Below are 20,376 nucleotides of genomic sequence, written 5' to 3'. Positions count from 1 at the left end.
GGTTGGAAAGACACTGTAATAATGAGAACACTGGCCAACAGCCAGTCTCCATTTTTACAGTACACCCCAAAAAACCCAGTGATGCCCCTCTTATTTTCTCTGTCTCTACAATTTTACAAAGTTAGGGCAAAATGTGATAATTTAAACACCTGGAAATTGCTTTTTTGTTTGTTTTTTCTCTCTTTTGAGTCTGAGACCAGAAGACCTCCTATTAGAAAGCAACAGAAATCCAGGATTTTTGGAAGCTGTGATTGGACAGCAAGGCTATCAGAGTCCATGCTCTTCCTAGCTCAGGTTGAAAAACAATGCTAACTTATGTTTTTTAAAAATAGTCTGAATCACTTACCGCCATCCTTTGTCTTGTGGGCCTGTGGCTGAGTGAGGTTCTTATGAGAACTCTCAATGTAGCATACACAGTGGATAGTGCAGGTAGAAGATGGCAATGTTGGCTTGGATTTCCTGACCAAAAACCCTTCTAAAACACCCCATAGGTTGCAGCAAAGTTGAGTCCAGGGCTGTATACACACCATATATTTAAAGCACATCCCCCATTGCAGGGGCCCTGGCAACTGCTGTTTACCCAGAGCTGGTTTCCTGGGGGGGGGGGGGAATGCTTACACAGCTTGGTTAAATGTACTAGACACCCTCCCACCTCAATTTCAGCACTCAATTATATGCTGACTTAACACGCAAGGCGGCCACGCTTCTAAAAGTTTTTTTAATACAGTGGTACCTCGGGTTACATAAGCTTCGGGTTACATACGCTTCAGGTTACATATGCTTCAGGTTACAGGCTTTGCTAACCCAGAAATAGTGCTTCAGGTTAAGAACTTTGCTTCAGGATGAGAACAGAAATCGTGCTTTGGCAGCGCGGCAGCAGCAGGAGGCCCTATTAGCTAAAGTAGTGCTTCAGGTTAAGAACAGTTTCAGGTTAAGTACGGACCTCCGGAACGAATTAAGTACTTAACCCGATGTACCACTGTAAATGGATTTTACACAAAACAAGGTCTGAGTTAAGAAGAGCATGGTCTCCCATATTTGGTGCTCTGGGTTTCTGTGTTGCCCCATCAAACTTAATGCTACAATCCTGAACTGATCCACCTTTCCATCTTATGAGCAGCTTCATTCCAAATGAGAGAGAAACCCATCTCCGCTTAACCAAACTTTCACTCTAACTACCATCATCCTTGACCATTTGCCATGCTAGCTGAGGCTGATGGGAGCTGGAGTCCAAGAACCATGAGAGTACCACAGGTTCCCTAACCCCTGTCATATCGCTGCAGCAAGAAATACCCCCTCCCCCTTTCCTAACCCTACACACGAGTACACAGAGAGAGCATGCTAAAACAAAAGTGGCTTTCTGTTTGGTTTTTTATTGAACAGGAAGGAGTTCCTTGGGCTGTGATGCCAATGTTTTTGGGATGGGGGTGGGGAGGAGGGACACAATGTCACAAGAAGGAGCTGATTTGGTCAAGCAGTCCAGGGTTCTGCCCACTGAGAAAGCGAAGCTCCTTGCGGCCTTCATCTGTGCTGGCTGGTGCGACAGTGTGAAGAGAGTTTGATTTCAAAGGCAAAAGAAGAAGGGGAGGGGGATGGAGAGAGTTTATGTCAGAATGGTTGCAGCTTGTTATGTACACACAACCAAGAAAGCTGGACATGCAGAAGCTACACTTCCAGTTCTATTGCCTCATCTCTCCTCCCTCCCTCCCTCCCTCCCTCTCTCTCTCTCTCTCTCTCTCTCTCTCCTCCCAATTATCTAGTTAGAACAATCTTTCTCCCCCCAGCCTGAGGGAAACATTCCCTTCTCTGCAACCTTTTGGGATCTGCATGCTGGTGGCAGGTTGGGCCAGAGGCAAAGGTGGGCAGAACAAGGAATGTAAATTGCACCTCTGCCAAAAAAAATCCAAGATAGTTCCCATACAACCTGCTCTCTATCCTCCCATACTTCACTCAGCTCTCCCTTCTGTGACCCACCTTTTTCATGCTGAAGCCACTTGCGCTCCAGGTAGTACTGGTAGCAGCTCTCAAACTCCCGGTCATTGTAGTTGAGAACATGGATAGGGATGAAGGGGTCCAGGACATCAAAACCCTCCTGGGGTGGGGCAGAAGAGGAAGAGCAAATGGTTAATCATATGAGATCTGACAGTTCTGTTTCCCTCCGCTTATCCAAGAGTCTTGGGGGCATGGCGGGGTGGTAAGTTTGGGGAGAATCCTTTCAAATCAAAATGAGGCAGATTACAGAATTGCATAGCAAGATAGATCGATATAGACTTTATTTGCGTAGCCGACAGGCCATAGCATCAAAGGACAAACACCAACAAAAATACATTACGAATATAGTTACCATAAAATCTTATGACCTATTAAAACCCTAGGTAGAAGCTGGATTATCATTCATCCATGACCCTCTGTCCCATAAAATATCCTAAGCATAGGGTGGGGTGGGGGGACATGTGGGCCTCTGGATGCTGCTGGACTTCAGCTCCCATCATCCCTGACCGTTGGCTATACTGGCAGTGGCTCATGGGAGATGGAGTCCAACAGCACCTGGAGGGCCCCTCAGGTTCTTCATCCTTGTTCTAGACGCTGTACGGAATATAAAAAGCACTACGGCTTCTGCTTTGAAGCTGTAGATCAGGGATAAGGAACCCGTGCCCCTCCAGATGTGGCTGGACTCCCATCAGCCCCCACCAGCACTGCCAACTCAGTACTGGCAGCTGTACTCCATCTCCCATCAGCCCCCACCAGTACGGCCAACTCAGTACTGGCAGCATCCCAGGGCCAGACTCACCTTTCCTAGCAATTCTTGGGGCCTGTAAGCTTTGCGGGGTTGGAACAGAGCACCTGTCTGGCTGAGGGTTGTCACGATGGCTCCACCAGTCTTTATAAAAAAGAAACCACACAAAGAGAGAGAAAAAACACATCAGAAAAGGCAATCCTGTTCTCCTCTGGTGAGGGGAGAGACTTTCTGTTAGCCATCAGGCAATGGCTTTCCCCACCTCCCTTGCCCCACCCTCCAGCCCCAGGAGCCTGTTTCCAGAGGAAGAACTGTGAGGGGAGAGAGACTCTGTTTGCCATCATGAGCTGGTTGGTTTCACCTGTGCTGCTCCACCTCCAGCCCTAGGAGCCTTCAGAACAGAGTTACAGGCATTGTTTGCATGGGTCTTTTAATGAACTAAGTAGAGTGGAAGATTTCGAGTCATGGGGAGAGTGTATGAATACAATGGTGCTTAGGGGGTTTTTTTGGCTGCTAGTTTATTAATGCTGTTAATCTCGTTTTACACATTATAATAAATGCATAGCTGTCAACTTTTCCCTTCTTGCGAGGAATCCTATTTGAAATAAGGGAATGTCCCTTTAAAAAGGGGGAAAGTTGACAGTTATGTATAAATGCTGCAGTACTTGGTGAACCCTATATGATTTTTGTTGCCATTTTGCTGTTTAGCTTATTTTTTCAGTTGTTAATAGTGTTTTTAATAGGTTATAATTGTTCTACCAATGATCTGTTAATTATTCTGTATGATTTATGTTGTGTTTGTGATTGTTGTTGCTATTCATTGTTTGTAAGCTTCTTTGCGATTCATGTGAACGAAAAGTGGCATAGAAATGTGATAAGAGATCAATCAAACCAACCAACCACCTACTCATGCAAAGTATTCCTTCTGGGAAAGTTTTCTTTATCCATCAGTGGCTGCATGGAGGCAAGGATCCCACTGTGGGTTACTCAGCTTGGTGACAGAAGCAGGGTTGGAGATGTGGAACGTGTGTGACCCTCAAGATCAGGGACGGGGAACCTGTGGCCCTCCAGATGTTGCTGGACTACAGCTCCCATCATCCCTGACCGCTGGCTGTGCTGCTTGGGGCTGATGGGAACTGTAGTTCAAGAATCTTGTTGAGATGCAACTCCCATATACGTGGTCACTGGCCATACATATCCAACTTACGTTGGATGGATTTCCTCTAAGCACCAGTGACACTGTATTCAACGCCATAAAACCAGCCCCAAGCGTTCACACAGAGCTGCTCGTCAACTGGAATTGTCCCTGTGACAACAAAATGACTCATATGTGGATATGTGGTAGGCAAGCAATGGGCAAGAGGCAGTGCTCTGTATCTCCAGACATCTGCCTGGCCCCAGTGACTACTACCCCCACTTCCAGCTCCTAACTCGAGGACAGACAACGGCACAAATCTGGTAGGTGAGCTGGAGGTTCCCCATGCCTGGCTTAAGCAAACCATGGTTTAGCATTACATGCAAACCACAGCCCTGCCTATGTAGCTTGGCTGGTCTGGGAGCATCTCCCAAACAGCTTTATCAAGCCACTGGATTTCTACTGGGAAAAGAAAGGAGCTCCAGCCTCCTCCTCACCCAGTCATTAGTCACCATCTTCTTCAGGTTGTGGACCAGCGTCAGCTCCTCTGGGGAGACCTAAGGGCAAAACAGAGAATTGGGCAGGAAACCCAAGAGTATCTTTCAGCTTTCTCCTTCCCCCCATGTTTTAGGAGACTGGCTATGAGGCAGCGTCCCCCACCCCTGTCGCTCCTGCACATCTTAGATGCCATACATTGCTCTTGTCTTGCTTCTTCAGTGTTGTGCTTCCCCAAAGGGCGTTGACCCCATCCACCGCCACTAGCAGCCTGAAGGACCCCTCCGGGCATTGCTGCTTCAGCTCTTTGAAGACCACCCCCACTACGTCGCTGGAGTTTTTCACCCGAGTTAAACCCTAAAAAGTGGGGAGGGAGAGAAAGAGATGTGAGATCCTGGGGGTTGCAGCCCCATCCTGTTCATTTATTTCACTTTTTCCCCTCTTCCAGGGAGCTCAGTGTGGCATACGTGGTTCTCCCTCTCCTCATTTAATCTCCACAACAACCCTGTGAAATGAGTTAAGCTGAGAGGCAGCCCATGATGATGATGATAATAATAATAATAAAAATATTTATACCCCACCCATCTGGCTGGGTTTCCCCAGCCACTCTGGGCGGCTTCCAACAAAAGATTAAAAATACATGAAAACATCAGTCATTAAAAACTTCCCTAAACAGGGCTGCCTTTGGATGTCTTCTAAACGTCAGATATTTGTTAATTTCCTTGACATCTGATGGGAGGGTGTTCCACAGGGTGGGCGCCACTACTGAGAAGGATTTGAACCTTGATCTCCCAGGCCCTAGTCGGACCCTGTATACCACACCACCTAGCAGCTATGACTGCCATACCTGCCATACCCCCCCCCCTGCAGCTTCCTTGCTCACAGACAACTGACTAGATTGGGTGTGAAAGAGGAACCTCTCTCAGCCTGAGGGCTGCATTCCCTTCTGGGGACAGGTGGGTGGGGGTCAGAGGCAAAAGTGGGTGGAGCCAGGAATGTTAATTTTGCACAGTAGGTCTGTTTCCTCACACATCCCTCCCTATCCTCCATTGAGGCATTGGGGAACCTCAAGGATGCATTCTAGGCAGGCAAAAGCGCTGGAGGAGGGGGCAAAGCCTGGAGGGGTGTGGCCTGGAGAGAGCAGGTGTGGCCAAATGCCAAATGCAGAGGCCTGGAAGGCCCTCATTCTGGGGGTCGGAGGTTTCCCCACCCTTGTTATTAGACCATGCTTCCACCCCACATCCTAGCCCCACTGTCCAACTCCCCAGCGATTTAGGGCGGAGCGTCCATTTCCTCACCTGCTCCACTACTTCTATTAGGGGCCGGCCTTCCTCGGTGCTGTCTCGTTTGCCCCACATATACTTCTGCTGCGTTTTGATCTGCAGTGTGCACAGATGACATAGGTTAAGAAGGGAATTTTGCTCCCACGAGAGGCAGCAACGGTAGCCACTAAATTGGATGGCTTTTAAAAAGGATTAGACAAATTCACAGAGGATAGTCAATAATAATAATAAATTAATAACAACAACAACAACAATAATTTGTTATTTATACCCCAGCTACTCTGGGCGGCTTCCAGCACAATATTAAAATACAATAATTCATCAAATATTAAAAACTTCCCTATACAGGACTGCCTACAGATGTCTTCTAAAAGTCAGATAGTTGTTTTTTCCCTTGTTCCACACGGCAAGTGCCACCACCGAGAAGTCCCTCTGCCTGGTTCCCTGATACTTTGCTTCTCGCAGTGAGGGAACCGCCAGATGGCCCTTGAGGCTGGACCTCAGTGTCTGTTAATAATAATAATAATAATAACACCCCTAAAGTGTCAAAAGCCAGGATAAAGAGGTGTTTTTAGCCTTCATGGGACGCTATACAATGAAGGTGCCATTGTATAACAAGGCTCTCAACGACTACTAGTCCTGATGGTTATGTTCCACTTGCAGCGCTGTGCCTCTGAATACCAGCTGCTGGGAACCCCAAGTGGAGAGAGTTGCTGTTGTAATGGGTTCCTACCTGCAGACCTCCCACTGGGGCTTCTGGTTATCTGCTGTGAGAACAGGATGCTGGACTGGGATCCAGCAGGCTCTTCTTATTTTCTTTTAAAAGGTAAAGGTACCCCTGCCCGTACGGGCCAGTCTTGACAGACTCTGGGGTTGTGCGCCCATCTCACTCAAGAGGCCAGGGGCCAGCGCTGTCCGGAGACACTTCCGGGTCACGTGGCCAGCGTGACATCGCTGCTCTGGCGAGCCAGAGCCGCACACGGAAACGCCGTTTACCTTCCCGCTGGTAAGCGGTCCCTATTTATCTACTTGCACCCGGAGGTGCTTTCGAACTGCTAGGTTGGCAGGCGCTGGGACCGAGCAGCGGGAGCGCACCCCGCCGCAGGGATTCGAACCGCCGACCTTTCGATTGGCAAGTCCTAGGCGCTGAGGCTTTAACCCACAGCGCCACCTGCGTCCCTTATTTTCTTTTAAGATTAGACAAATTCATGGAGGATAAGGCTATCGTGGCTACAAGCCAATAAACCTTAACACTTTCTGGGGTTACCCTGAGATTCCACTTGCTCAGATTAAAGAGCTGCCTTTGCAAGCCACGGTCGACTGGTTCAAGATTCTCGCTCGGATTGTCTTCACTGCCGTGGCTACGTACAGTGGTACCTCGGGTTACAAACGCTTTGGGTTACAAACTCCGCTAACCCAAGCAGTACCTCAGGTTGCGAACTTTGCCCCTGGATGAGAACAGAAATTGCGCACCAACGGCACGGCGGCAGCAGGAGGCCCCATTAGTGAAAGCGTGCCTCAGGTTAAGAATGGTTTCTGGTTAAGAACGGACCTCCGGAACGAATTAAGTTCATAACCCGCGGTACCACTGTACTCATATTTGCCAGATAACAAGGAAAGGACTATATCCTGTTTGGACACCCACTATATTGTGACACAAGATAACAACTTTTTTTTCTAGGACAGGCATGCAAGTGGGCAGGATCCTGACTCCTGCCCAGCACATGCGGACGGAGGCTTTTGTGTGTGGGTAAGAAAGAGATCTTTTATTCAGCCAAGTAATGGTACAGGCTTGGCTGCAGACACAGATTGCAGGAGCCACAATACAGGAGCTCAGGAGTTAATCAAGACATTCAGAACTGGACAGAAGCAGCAATCTAGCCAACCCCTAAGTGCGTCCCTGCCGACCGCACCAGCCATCATTGCCACTGACCTCTTTCAATAGGCGCTCGTTGGTGATTTTGAAGTTCTTCAGCCAAGTTGTGGCTTCCAGAGGCTGGTCAAGGCGGTCCTTGTTGTAGGAAGAGGGCAGCAGTTCTTTGCAATTCTTTACCCAGAGGTGAGCTACAGTGTGAAGAGGAAGAGGCAGGGCCATGGGCAGCAAGCTTGTGCTATGCTCATTTTACAGTCCAAACAAAAGCACTGGCTTCACAGCTTCAGCCAGGAACCTTAAGGCAGGGATGGGGGAACCTGGTGGCCCCTTCAGGGGTAATACTGGACTACAACTCCCATCACCCTTGATCATTGGCCATGTTGGTTGGGGCTGATGGGAGATGGAGACCAACAACATTGCAAGGGCCAGAGGCTCCCTATTCCTGTTTTATTTTTATATTTTATTTCATTTAGACATAAGAAATACAACAGTTACATAAAATGAGAGTCAGAATAAAACAGCAGTACATGCTCAGATAAATGCCTCTGAATATACTGACAAAGTTGAGTCAAAGTATATACATCATAATTAATTACAGATGTGAAATGAACTATAATAATAATAATAATAATAATGTATATACTTAGATTGTTGATCATTACTCTGCTTCAATGACCATTTATTTTATGGGGCTTTATAGGAATTTATAGGGAGAAAAGGGGAAATTAAAATATCTACTTCATGCACGCCAAACTGTGCTATAAACCATGGGTACTGTTTTGCCATATGCCTCATTATTCATATAATTAATAAAGTTACACCAAACTGCATGAAAATTGTCGTGTTTCTTTTAATTTTTCTGCCCACAATGCTGTTTGCCAAATTGCACCATATACCATTGGTCCATGGTAAATAATTGCAATGGTTTCCATGTCCTGGGAATGGTGGTTCTTGCAGCGGCTAACAGATGAGTTATGACTGAACCCTATTTTTATACCACTGTAGCTGCATCTAATAAATGCTCCTGATGGGTTGGGATATGTGTGTTAGACAGGGGTGGAAAGGCAAGAAGTCTCTCCCAGCCCTTACCGGAGATGCCGGGGATTGAACCTGCGACCTTTTGTATGCAAAGCAGATGCTCTGCCCCTGAGCTATGGCGCTCCCCGTCAAGATAAAGTAACAGTGCAGTCCTCATGGTTCTGGGTGAAGGGCTGATTTAACAAGGAAGCTGCATTCTGCCACTGGGTCCATCTAGCTCAGCATTACCTACACTGACTGGCAGCAGCTCTCCCAGGTTCCAGGCAGGGGACACTCCCAACCCCACCTGGAGATGCCACTGGGGACTTAACCAGGGACATTCAGCGTGCAAAGCAGTTGTTTCCCCACTGATCAGCAGCTCTTCCCCTTACAATCTGAACCAAAAAGCCCCCTTTCAAAATATTTATACGCTGCCATTTGTGCCTCACAGCAGGCCTTCTCTGGCAACCGGTGACAAAAGGACAATGTTAAGAACACTCATTAGAAAAGCGTGGGGTTGGAATCGAGGCAGCGGGGATAGAGAGAGGCACTGGGGAACACAGAAATGATCAGTGTGGTGCAGCTTCAACGATGCTTGTTAGAGACTCTGGCTGTAGGCCACGATACAGACCGGCAGGCAGAAAGAAGAAGACCCCTCGCTCCTTACCATCTGGAATGTGCAGGATGAGCCAGTCCTGTCTCGCACAGTAATGGATGGCGTGGCAGAGGGCCATGGTCTTCCCCGTGGTCTTTTCGCCATCTTCAAATAAAAGCTGCTAAGGAGAACAGGTGTATCCACGCACCCACCCTAATACCCGCCACTGCTTCATGACTCAAGTAAGAATTAAGGGTTGCCCTGTTGGGCAATGAATGAGCCAAGGTACAAACAGCAACACGAACACAAGTCGAGAAGGAATTTTACCTTTAAAAACAACAGGGTAGGGTATCACAGGCCCAAGGATCAAATGCGGCCCTCCAGGTGTCTCTGTCTGGCCTGTGGGATTCTCCTCAGACCACACCCCCTCCACCTAGGCCACGCCCCTCACAAGCCCCGCTTCCCACTGTCCTTGAGTGTTTTTGCCTGGCAAAATGTCTGTGAATTCCGATCACACTTCTTTGCTTTGTCTGAACAGAAGACAAAGGGGTTTGAGAGGGTACGTAGAAAGCAGGCTACAGCACGAAGGTAAAATTTACTGTTGTTGCTCCGCCCACCACAAGCATGCGGCTCCTGGAAGGTTGTCCAGGCAGGAATGCGGCCCCTGGGATGAAAAGCTTCATGCTCCTAATTTTTAGGGAAGTTTCTAGTCCTCATGAATGAAGGTGGAGTCTGGGTAAATGTGCAAAGGAGACACAAAGCTAGGGAGATTTGGGTCCAAATTTTTGGCTGCGCCTTTCCCCAAATGCCTAGGTCTCCCCCTTGCCAACCAAGGCTGCTTGAGCCTCTTTTCCCTGACGGTCTTCTCATCCCTGTTTTCTCTTGCTTAAATGAATTGATCAGGCACTATGCTCACACTCTGTTTCATGAGGACAAGAACTTGCCTGTTACCAGAATGCCTAACTGCAGGGTGGTCTCAGGAGAACGAATGCTGCCCTGGTTCATAGGATACAGATGACATATCGAATGGCTGGATGAGCAAAGTTGGTTCGTTTTAAGCAGCTGAGGAGTTCAAGAGCGGGTTCCCTCACCATGAAACAGGCCTCGCCAAAGGTTTTCATCTGTCGCGAACAAAACAACAACAACATTGAAGCAGTGAGATGTCTCACTGTGTTTTTGTACTTTGTTGGAAGCTGCCCAGAGTGGCTGGGGCAACGGGTGGAATACAAGTAAGAAAATTATCTATTATTATTGCTGAGACAGAGAAGAGCTACGTACAGCTGCATTCAAGGCAGAGAAAGAGGACTTTAATTCAGACCGGGACCCAATATTTTTGTCCCATCCCGCTGCTCTCCCCTCTACCTTTAGGCCTGCAAGGAAGACACATCACCTGTAACCTGAAGCGTGCTGGGAGTCCGTGAGGAAGCACCTTCTTCACCTCCTGGAGGGGGAGCGTGTAATATTGTCCCATGTGCTCTTCCGCGTGATTGGCCTGCAGTATTGGGAGGGTGGGGGGAGGCACACACAATGCATCAAACAACCAATTGCGACTGTAGCTCTGTGGGTACAGCACCTGCTTTGCATGCCGAAGGTGGCAGGGTCAATCCCCCAGGGCTGGGAAAGACTCCTTCCTGGGTGAAATTTTGGGACAGGCAAGGTAGAAGATTATGATTATCTCTCAGTAGAAGGCAGCTCCCTATGTTCCCATGGCCTTGCTCTTTCTCTGGCCCACTTTGGAGGGTGACAGAAGCTCCCAGGTGCAACCACCAGCTTCTCCCCTGCCTGAAACCCTAGAAAGCCCTTGTCAGTCACTGTGTAGACAATCTTGAGCTAGAAGGTCTAAGGCTCCAACACAGTCTGACGGCAGCTTCCTGTGGAAGTGACCAGGGGTTGGCATGTCAAGAAGCCAACTCACGGGAATGGCTTCTTTGCTGGATTCCCAGAAGCCATTAAGGATGGGGAACCCCAAGTCCAGGGGCCCTCTGAGACTCTCAAGATGCTCTGGGCACACCTCTCATCGGCCCTGTTTCTACCCTCCTTTGGTGTTCTTGCCTGGCTGGAATGTGTCCTTATACCCTGGCCATGCCTCTTCCATGCTTGGCTAGAGGAGTGTGTGTTTCTCTGTGTGTGTAGAAACTAGCCCACTGTACAACAGTAATAAAATAAAAAAATCACATCCATTGCTCCATCCACTTTTGCCTCTGGCCCCACCTACCATTGGAATGTGGCCCCCAGAAAGTTGCCCAGGAGGGAATATGGCCCCTGGGCTGGAACAAAAAGGGCTCCCCCATCCCCGTTTTAAATGAAAGCCTGAAGATTCTCCAAAGGCGAAATTCCACAGGGAATACCCCACATGCAAAACACCACGCCGAAGCAGAATTCCCCGAGTTCTTCCGAACCTTGCAGTTTAAGCAATCAGGTGCTGAACTGGGAATGCAGGTGGGTGGTGGGCGGGAAGAACGGCAGGAGGTGTTGGAGGAAGGTGACATTCTTGAGTCTGCTTTCAGCTTCTGGTGCCTGAGCCCAGATTGTGTATGTTGCCGTTGAACAAATAAGCCCAGAGGCCAGTTGCCTGGCAACAGCCACCCAGACTTGAGAGGGCAAAGGCAATCCCTTTGCCATCTGGGCATTCTCGGCACTGATGCTTGGCGGTGGGGTGGGGGGACTGTCATGTGACGGGGTCCGCCTGCCTGTTGCCGTTTCCATGGAGACCCCAGAAGAATCGGCAGTCAAAAGGCTCCCAGCGGGCACAGTAAAGCACCTCCGGAGGCCGATTTACCCAAACAATTTTTTGTGCCGCTGGCAGGGGGCGGGAAAGGAGAAACCAAGGCGGGTTTGAGCTTGTGAAAAAGGAAGGAGCCCCCACCAGCAGCCTCCTGAGTTACTTGAAATTTTTGTTTAAATGTTGATTGGTCTCTTTTTTTTGCTGTTGCTGCTGCAATGACACAAGCGATAGCCTGTTAGGTTGGGCATTTGTCTGTTATTAGAACACACAGCCCACCGTTCCATTTCATCTGCATTAAAAAAACCAACCCCAACATAACAGCTTAGCAGCTGCAATGCTAGCACAGCTATTTCTGCTATCAAACGCTGATGATGATTAGCTTTCTTATGCACCCTTCGACACATGGCCGCAGGGAATAATAATAATAATAATAATAATAATAATAATAATAATAATAATAGTAGTAGTAGTAGCTTTTTTACCCACTCTTCACCTAAAAGTCACAGGGAAGAAGAGTAACAACAGCTTGCTTATGCACCCTTCCCAGGGTGGGTTACAGCAATGCAAAAATACTATCTTAAAAATCAGTTAAAATGATTTACATCAGAAAATTAGGGCAGGTGTTAAATATGTACATATAAGTTGTCAAAGGCTAGGGTGAAGAGGTGCGACTTCAGCATATAAAGTGGTGTCTTGTATAGAGAGGTATCATATTTGTGCCCAACACTGATCAATCAGGTGGGGATTCTTAGCTGACATTCAAAGCTGCCTTATAAGAAGACTTGCAAAGCAGAATTATATGCAGTCAATCGATCGGTTGACAATGATGGTTAACAAATGGGAATCCTTTAAATCCTAGGCAAACATTATTTCACAGCAAATGATACATTACATAGTAATTAAAACTGGAGTTCATTAGTATTGCAATAACAACATGCAGGGTGAGCTCTAGCACAGGAATGGAGAGTCTGCAGCCCTCAGGATGCCCTTTGACTCCAACTCCCATCAGTCCCATCCAGCATGGAGAACGGCTGGGAATGATGGGAGCTGTAGTCCAACAACATCTGGAAGTCCTTACAGGCTCCCCTTCCCTGCTCTAGAACAGACTTCCCCAAACTCGGCCCTCCAGATGTTTTTTCAGAATACAGTTCCCAGCATCCCTGACCACTGGTCCTACTAGCTAGGGATCATGGGAGTTGTAGGCCAAAAACATCTGGAGGGCCGAAGTTCTGAAATCCCAAGAGTTTCAAGGCTGGGGAAGTGCTGAGCAGCGCCCCCAATGTCACTGTCTTTCTCTATGAATATCTAATGAACATACATGAACATCTGCTTAGATCACCAGTGGCTCTCCATGAAGTCAAGCAGAGAAGGGTCTTTCTCATTAGCCATTTACCCATCTCTGCCCAGCAACTAAATCCTCTTGGATTTAGCACTGCCATGGGCCCCAGGAATGTGCTTAACTTGCACTGGAATCTGGCCTTTTAGTGCTGCAGGCCCAGCCCTCTGGAATAACTGACCAAAGCAAAATCAGACAGGTGTCTAATGTCATGATGCTTAGGCGTCTACTGAAGATATATTTTTATTCAAGGTGGCTTCCCTTGATGCATGGCCCAGTCACTTATGGGATTGATCACAAATTTGTAGATATGGATTTCCTGGGTTTTTAGAGTTTTAGATGAATGATTTGGGGCTGTGAGTTTTATCCCACTTTCATCTTGTACTCCACTTAAATGGCCTCTGCCCATGATTTATAAATCTGTTAAATAAATCAAAGAATAATAGATTGACCAGAGATGCCAGGGACTGAACCTGGGACTTTCTCCAATCCAAAGAAGATGCTCTGCTGCCAGTCAGTGTAACCAACACGGAGCTAGAGAGCTGAATGGTCTGATTTACTATAAGACAGCTTCCTTTGTTCTGAATTTACCAGAGTACAAAAGCATTTTAAAGGTAAACGTAAAGGGACCCCTGACCATTAGGTCCAGTCGTGACGACTCTGGGGTTGCGGGGCTCATCTCGCTTTATTGGCCGAGGGAGCCGGCGTACAGCTTCCGGGTCATGTGGCCAGCATGACTAAGCTGCTTCTGGCAAACCAGAGCAGCGCACAGAAACGCCGTTTACCTTCCCGCTGGAGCAGTACCTATTTATCTACTTGCACTTTGATGTGCTTTTGAACTGCTAGGTTGGCAGGAGCAGGGACCGAGCAGTGGGAGCTCACCCCGTCACGGCAAGTCCTAGGCTTCTGATCGGCAAGTCCTAGGCTCTGTGGTTTAACCCACAGCGCCACCTGCGTCCCTTACAAAAGCATTTTACTAGTCTGCTAAAAGGCGAGTAGCCTGCAATTCTATGCTCACTACAGAGGAGGGTCTTCAGTAAGCTAAAAAATAAAAGCATTCTATGAAGCGGATGGGAAGAAAGATGCAAAGTTCTGTTGCTTCTCTGCCATCCCACTCACCCACCAGCATAGAGTTCCTTGTTACCTGCAGCCACCAGGCAAGTTGTTAAACACAAGGCTGGGCTAGAAGCACAAAGCAACATACCAAGTCAGACCATTGGTCCATGTAGCTCAGCAATGTCTACACTGATTGGCAGTAGCTTTCCAAGGTTTCGGAGAGGGGATAATTCCCAGGCCTGCCTGGAGATGCTGGGAATTGAACCTGGCACCTTCTGCATGCAAAGCAGATGCTCTACCACTGAGCTACAACCCTTCCCCAGGTTGTACTTGATCCTTCAAGCAGTATGGTCCTGCCTCGCTCACCAAGTTCACATGCATCACCAAGACCACCACCACTCTCATTCTGACTGCAGCCACCTTAAGGCAGCTGCTTAGAACTCTCATATTTCTACCACCTTCCCGACAACAACTCACCGGGTCATTCTCGCTGGTGCGGAAGATTGCTCTGGGCTTTTCTGGTGCAAAGTGGGGATCCTGGATAGCAGCAGTGCTTTGCCAGTTCCTGGGACCGGCTTGTAAAAAGCAGTCATGTTCCAGCTAGGGAAAGAAAGAGCACTGTATATATGGCAAAACATTGTAGTCTCCTCCAGCAGAGGATGATAGCCTCCAAGAGAGTTGCTTCTTAATCTGAAGAGTATTTGAGGCCACTTTTGTTGTGGCGGGATCTGCTGGACCTGTCTTTTATTTGTATAGATGTGTGCGGGGTTTTTTAGGTTCTGATTTATTTCTTGTTTAAGCGTCTATCAGCTGACTGGTGGTGACAGCAAGCGGTGCTGAGATTGGGTGCGCTCAGGAGTTCCTGACTGGAACTTTAGAACGCACTCCCGATTCTTTCCTTTGAAGCTGGGTCGCCTGATTTGAGGGGATTAACAAGCCGGCATGTCTGCCCACTGGCCAAAATGGCCTGGGGGTAGGACAGCTCAACATTATATACAGATGGTATATAAATATAAATGGTATATACAGTGGTGCCCCGCAAGACGAACGCCTCGGAAGACGAAAAACTCGCTAGACGAAGGAGTTTTTCGTTTTCTTAGCCGCTTTGCAAAACGCATCTCCCTAGGGGCTTGCTTCGTGTCTTCCCCGCTGTCCCGGACCTCTTTTGAAGCAAGGGGCAGCGGGGAGAAGATCGCTTCTCTCCGTTGCCAGCCCCACAATCTCCGGGGACAGAGGGGAAGGTGCGCGCCTTCCCCTCTGACCCCTTTCGAACCAAGGGGCGGCAACGGGGAGAAGCGATTCTCCCCGCTGCCCCTTCCCTTGCTTTAAAACAGGTTCGGGGACAGAGGGGAAGGCGCGCGCCTGTTTTAAAGCAAGGGAAGGGGCAGCGGGGAGAATCGCTTCTCCCCGTTGCCGCCCCTTGGTTTAAAAGGGGTCCGGGGACAGAGGGGAAGGCGCGCGCCTTCCCCTCTGCCCCCGGACGGTCTCCATAGGAACGCATTGATTGATTTTCAATGCATTCCTATGGGAAACCGTGCTTTGCAAGACGAAAAACTCGCAAGAAGAAAAAACTTGCGGAACGAATTAATTTCGTCTTGCAAGGCACCACTGTAAATAAGATTAAGGAGGGCTTTCTCCTCATAGTCCCTCTTATTAAACTGAGAGATGTCAGGAACTGAAGCTGGGACCTTTCCCATGGAGACCAGGAAACCCTGCAGGTGAACAATGTAGCTAAGGCATAATGAATAGGAACCTCAGCTAAGAATCACCAAATACAAGCCAGGAAGTCATGTCACACATGGGAGGAGAAGTAGCCCTTGCCCAAGATCCACTGCCAGCAAAGGCTGAGAGTCTGGACAGCTTTCCAAAGGGAACCCCCACACCTAAGAAGCCATAGGGTGAAACTGAGGCTGCCAAAGCCCATAAGGTGGAGCTGTTTCCACAGAATCTCCATTCTTCTATTAGCTATTTGAATTATGCAGAAACGCATTAGGTCAGGAAAGTGAGATTTCCTGTTTTTCCAGATGGGAGGAAAGAAAGGCTAAAAGAACTGCAGAAATTTGATTCAGTTCCAGCTAGATATATATCCCAGGAGCTACATTTGTGCTGCCCTCACAGAAGGGGATGTGTGGGTGGGCTCACCTTGTATCCCCGACAAACGAGTCTCCTCAGATTCCTCAGCATTATTGCCCCTGGCAATGAAAAACAGCAGAGCTTATTCGGAACAGAAAGCTGTTATGCATTTATTAAACTACTTGCACCTTTACTTTCTGAAAATTCAAGGTAGCTCTCTAAGAACATCCATTAAGAGCACATAATTGCCTTCCTGAAGTGGACCAAAAGCTATTTTTCTTTCCAACAGAAGGCAGGCAACTGGAAACCAATGTGGTACCCTGACCACTGTCCATGCTGGCTGGGGCTGATGAGAGTTGTAGTATTTAAAAAGTCTGAATGTCAGCCTGCAATATTCTTTGTTGTTCTACCTGGTGTTAGTTTAGTAACTACTCCACATCCTTTTAGGGCAGGGATGAGGAGTCTGTGGTCCTCCTGATCATGTGAGATTCCAGCTGCCATCAGTCCTAGCCAGCAGGGCCAAGGGTTAGAGATGATGGGGATGGCAGTCCAACAACAAGGTGAATGCATCCCAACCAAGAATTCTTGAGGTCATTGCAAAAACATAAAACTGAATAAATAAGGCATTCTCATTAAAAATATGGAAATGGAAATCTTCTTCGTATGCAATAATTCATTTCATAAAATTTCTATACCGCTTGATTGTAAAAAAATAAAACCTCAGATCTGCTTAGATCTGAACTTAATTGGACTTGTGTAGGACTGAATTGCTTGAGATGCTATTTCATTATTTTTTTAAAAAGCTAGCAGCCATCACCACATCTCATGCAGTGTGTTCCATTAGTTAATTATACGTCCCACAAGCTTCTTGGTGTAGAAGGAGTTTTTAGTTTGTTAGTTAGTAGCCCACAAAGTGAGCAGAAAGTAAACCAAAGCATTTTTGGATATACCCAAGTCATACTTGCAAGCAGACCCAATGAAATTAATCAACGGGCAAGTCCATTGGTTTGAATGGGTCTACTCTATGTGCAACTAACACAGGATATCAGAATTTGCTTCTCAGATAAGCCAAATTGTAATGGATAGCTTCAAATCAGAATACCAACCTTCCAATGAGCAGTAGAGTCTGAAAAAGCTTTCATTGACTCTACCTGTAAATGGAGGATTTCGGTTATGATTGCTTTGGTATAGCTTTCTCTTCAGGACTCTTCCTGTGTTGGAAAACAACAACAACAATAATTACTTGGACACAAGGTCAGATTTCCCAAAAGTATCTTTGACCATACGCAGCACACATACTCCCCACCCAAAACAGGAAAACAGGTTTGTCACTTTGAACAGGAACAGCATGAAGCTTAATTTCTCCCAGTTTGACTTTGTAAGTCATGCTTATGGACATGTAATCCTACAATTCAATTGGTTTTTGAGAAGCTACAGGTCTCGACATTAATAATCCCAGCATTTAAGTAGGGCAGTGGTACGTAATGCTTCTTGATGAAAGTCAGAGGTTAGCCAAGTGATGGAGAACCTGTAGGTCTCCATGTTTGTTTGTTTATTAAATTTTATCCAAGGATCACAGGGTGGTTTACAATCTAGAAACAGGTAACCTCCCATCCATCTGGTTTAGGGAACCCACCCATCACAACTCCCCATCACAACAACCCCACAGAGGTAGGTTGGTCCACGAGAGACCAACTAGCCCAAGGTCACCCACAGGGAGTCTCAAGGGCTTCTTTGTTTGGATGTGCATGAAGAAAGAAAGGAAATTATGAGCTAAGCAGGAGAAGAAGGAAAAAGCTTCTCAGTCCTGCTCCCTTGCCTCAGAGGACATCAGTGGGAACAGTTGCCTGGCAACTGTTAACTGTCAGCAAGGGAAGACTTGCCCCCATCACAGGCCTATAGAGGACATAGTGGGAGCATAGACACTCAAGCTTTCCATACTTTTCATGGTGGTGACACACTTTTTGGACATGCATCATTTTGTGACGCAGTAATTAAGTTTTACTAGCAAACCGTAGGTTAAACTAACACATTTGCAACCCCAGGAGGGCAGGGAGCATTTTCACGACACACCTACACACCGCAGCCAGCACACTAATGTGTCGCAACACAGTTTGGAAAGGTCTGTGTTATCTGTGGTTGAGAGTCAGAAGTAAAACAAGTGTTCTGAGCCCTTGGTTGGCAGTTCTATCACAGACAGAAAGGTGTTCCTCATTGTAAAGCCTACGCATGAATACATGGTTCTTCTGAATGCCCTCCTTTCCAGAAAAAGGTGTAGTTCTTCTAGTCTGGTCTTCTATAGAGTGGCAATGCCATTGTTGAGTGTTTTCAGCTCACAGTCAATGGTGGCCATCTTCTGTGAGTTATTGACCTGCAACAGGTTGGTGTTGGTGGATAAGCCAGGACATATGGTCCTGATGTCCCACCTTGCTAGGTGCAAGAGGATTTGTTTACAGTATTTTCTTTTTTGCTTGGTGCAGAATTTCAGTCTGCTTGTTGAATGATACTCTGAGCTCCAAGCACCCATTAAGGCAGGCAGACAGTGGCAAGTCAGCACTTTATTGACTGGTGGTTGCCCAGCTTAAGGCGGGCAGTTGCTGACCAGTGGGTCACAATGATCTCTCGCACTGTCAAAGGCAACCTGTAGTGTTTGTATTTTACACCAATCAGGCTGAGCTTATAAATTGTAAGTGAGTTCTCCAGGGTGCAAGCCTGAGTAGTGTGTATGTAGATCCTGGATTGCTCAGACGACAAGACCCCTCACTCGGCTTCGCTGATGTGGTCTTTTGGCACCAGCTTGGCTGCAGGAGTTTCCGGAATGCGGCATGCAAAACACCATTGCCATCCAACCACAAACACCATCCAACCACCTTAGGGACTCCACTAGTTCCAGCCCAACTCCCTTCTTCAGAGAACCCCTAATGGGCTCTGCTTCCCAGTAGGCAGAAGCCAGAGAGCAGCACCAAAAAGGAAGCGGAGGGGTAAATACTACCTGAATGATGGTGGCAACGTAAGACCACCAATCCATATCTATTCCCAATATTAGACATTGGGTTGAATAAAACTAAGTTATACTTGGAAAAAGCCCATCAAAAATGAATGGACCTATGATAGCTATGTCCATTAATTTCACCAGGTTTACTCAGATACAATACACTAACTCAATTTTCATTAAAATAAATAAAAAAAATTCCAGTAGCACCTTAGAGATCAACTAAGTTTGTTCTGGGTATAAGCTTTTGTGTGCATGCACACTTCAGATACACAAGTGTGCATGCACACAAAAGCTTATACCCAGAACAAACTTAGTTGGTTTCTAAGGTGCTACTGTACAATTTTTTAATTTCCCCCCACTGCATCAGACCAACATGGCTACCTACCTAAACCAATTTTGGTTGTTATATTATTGTATGTTGTGAAATGAATGAGAGTCAGTGTGATGGAGTAGTTGAAGTGCTGGACTAGGACCTAGGCGACCAGTTAAAATCCCCTCCTCCTCAGCTCAGTCTTGAAGCTCCCTGAGTGACCTTGGGCCAGTCATTGCCTCCCAGCCTTACCTACCTCACAGGGTTGTTATGGGGATGAAGTGTGAAGAGGAACTATAAACACTACCTTGAGCTCTTTTGAGGAAAGGGTGGGATATAAATGCAATAATTAAATAATAGCAAAATAGCACTCCGTTTTGGGACCCTCCCTGGGCTATGAAGCGGGATACCAGACTTGTAAATAAACATGAAGAGAAGCGACTCCGGATTAGAGAAATTGAAAAAAAAATTAAGGAAACCGGGGGTGGGGAGAGAAGCCGATCTCCCCAGAAGAGTACGCAGCTGGCAACTTTATCACCACAGACGAGAGAACCTCAGAAATGAACCCACCTCACCTCAACACGTTATAGACTTTTCTTCTCCACGGGCGCCGCCATGTTTATATATCTCTCACCGCACATATACGCCTGCGCGAAGGCTCAAGACTAAGCTCCCTAACGTACGAGTGCCCTGAAGGGACACACTTCCTCTAGAAAGCAGGCCGACTAAACCCGCGCACGTATTGG

At 47.3% G+C, this 20,376-nt stretch overlaps 1 protein-coding gene across 4 annotated transcripts; it reads right to left on the bottom strand.

Annotated features, from left to right (window-relative positions):
- Window positions 1-1,353: 1,353 nt before the first annotated feature.
- On the bottom strand, window positions 1,354-20,339 carry DAP3 (death associated protein 3). 4 transcript variants are annotated; one of them, XM_083715932.1, is made up of 15 exons: window positions 20,206-20,331; window positions 17,508-17,536; window positions 17,432-17,474; window positions 16,395-16,444; window positions 14,730-14,852; window positions 10,526-10,627; window positions 10,148-10,256; window positions 9,208-9,300; window positions 7,584-7,714; window positions 5,666-5,746; window positions 4,566-4,724; window positions 4,370-4,429; window positions 2,792-2,881; window positions 1,975-2,092; window positions 1,354-1,534 (listed from the first exon to the last, which is right to left on the bottom strand). In XM_083715932.1, exons 4-15 carry the CDS (start codon window positions 16,434-16,436, stop codon window positions 1,449-1,451), a joined length of 1,194 nt encoding a protein of 397 aa, XP_083572058.1. In that variant the 5' UTR covers window positions 16,437-16,444; window positions 17,432-17,474; window positions 17,508-17,536; window positions 20,206-20,331; the 3' UTR covers window positions 1,354-1,448. The 4 variants fall into 4 exon arrangements, with proteins under 4 accessions (XP_083572058.1, XP_083572059.1, XP_083572056.1 ...); XM_083715933.1 differs by having other exon boundaries at window positions 20,201-20,314; XM_083715930.1 differs by having other exon boundaries at window positions 17,432-17,536; window positions 20,206-20,339.
- Between the last annotated feature and the right edge of the window lie 37 nt (window positions 20,340-20,376).

This window comes from Podarcis gaigeae (genome assembly GCF_964106915.1).
Source record: "Podarcis gaigeae genome assembly, chromosome: 16".
Lineage (NCBI taxonomy): Eukaryota > Metazoa > Chordata > Lepidosauria > Squamata > Lacertidae > Podarcis > Podarcis gaigeae.
This window is presented reverse-complemented; position numbering and strand designations above follow the sequence as displayed.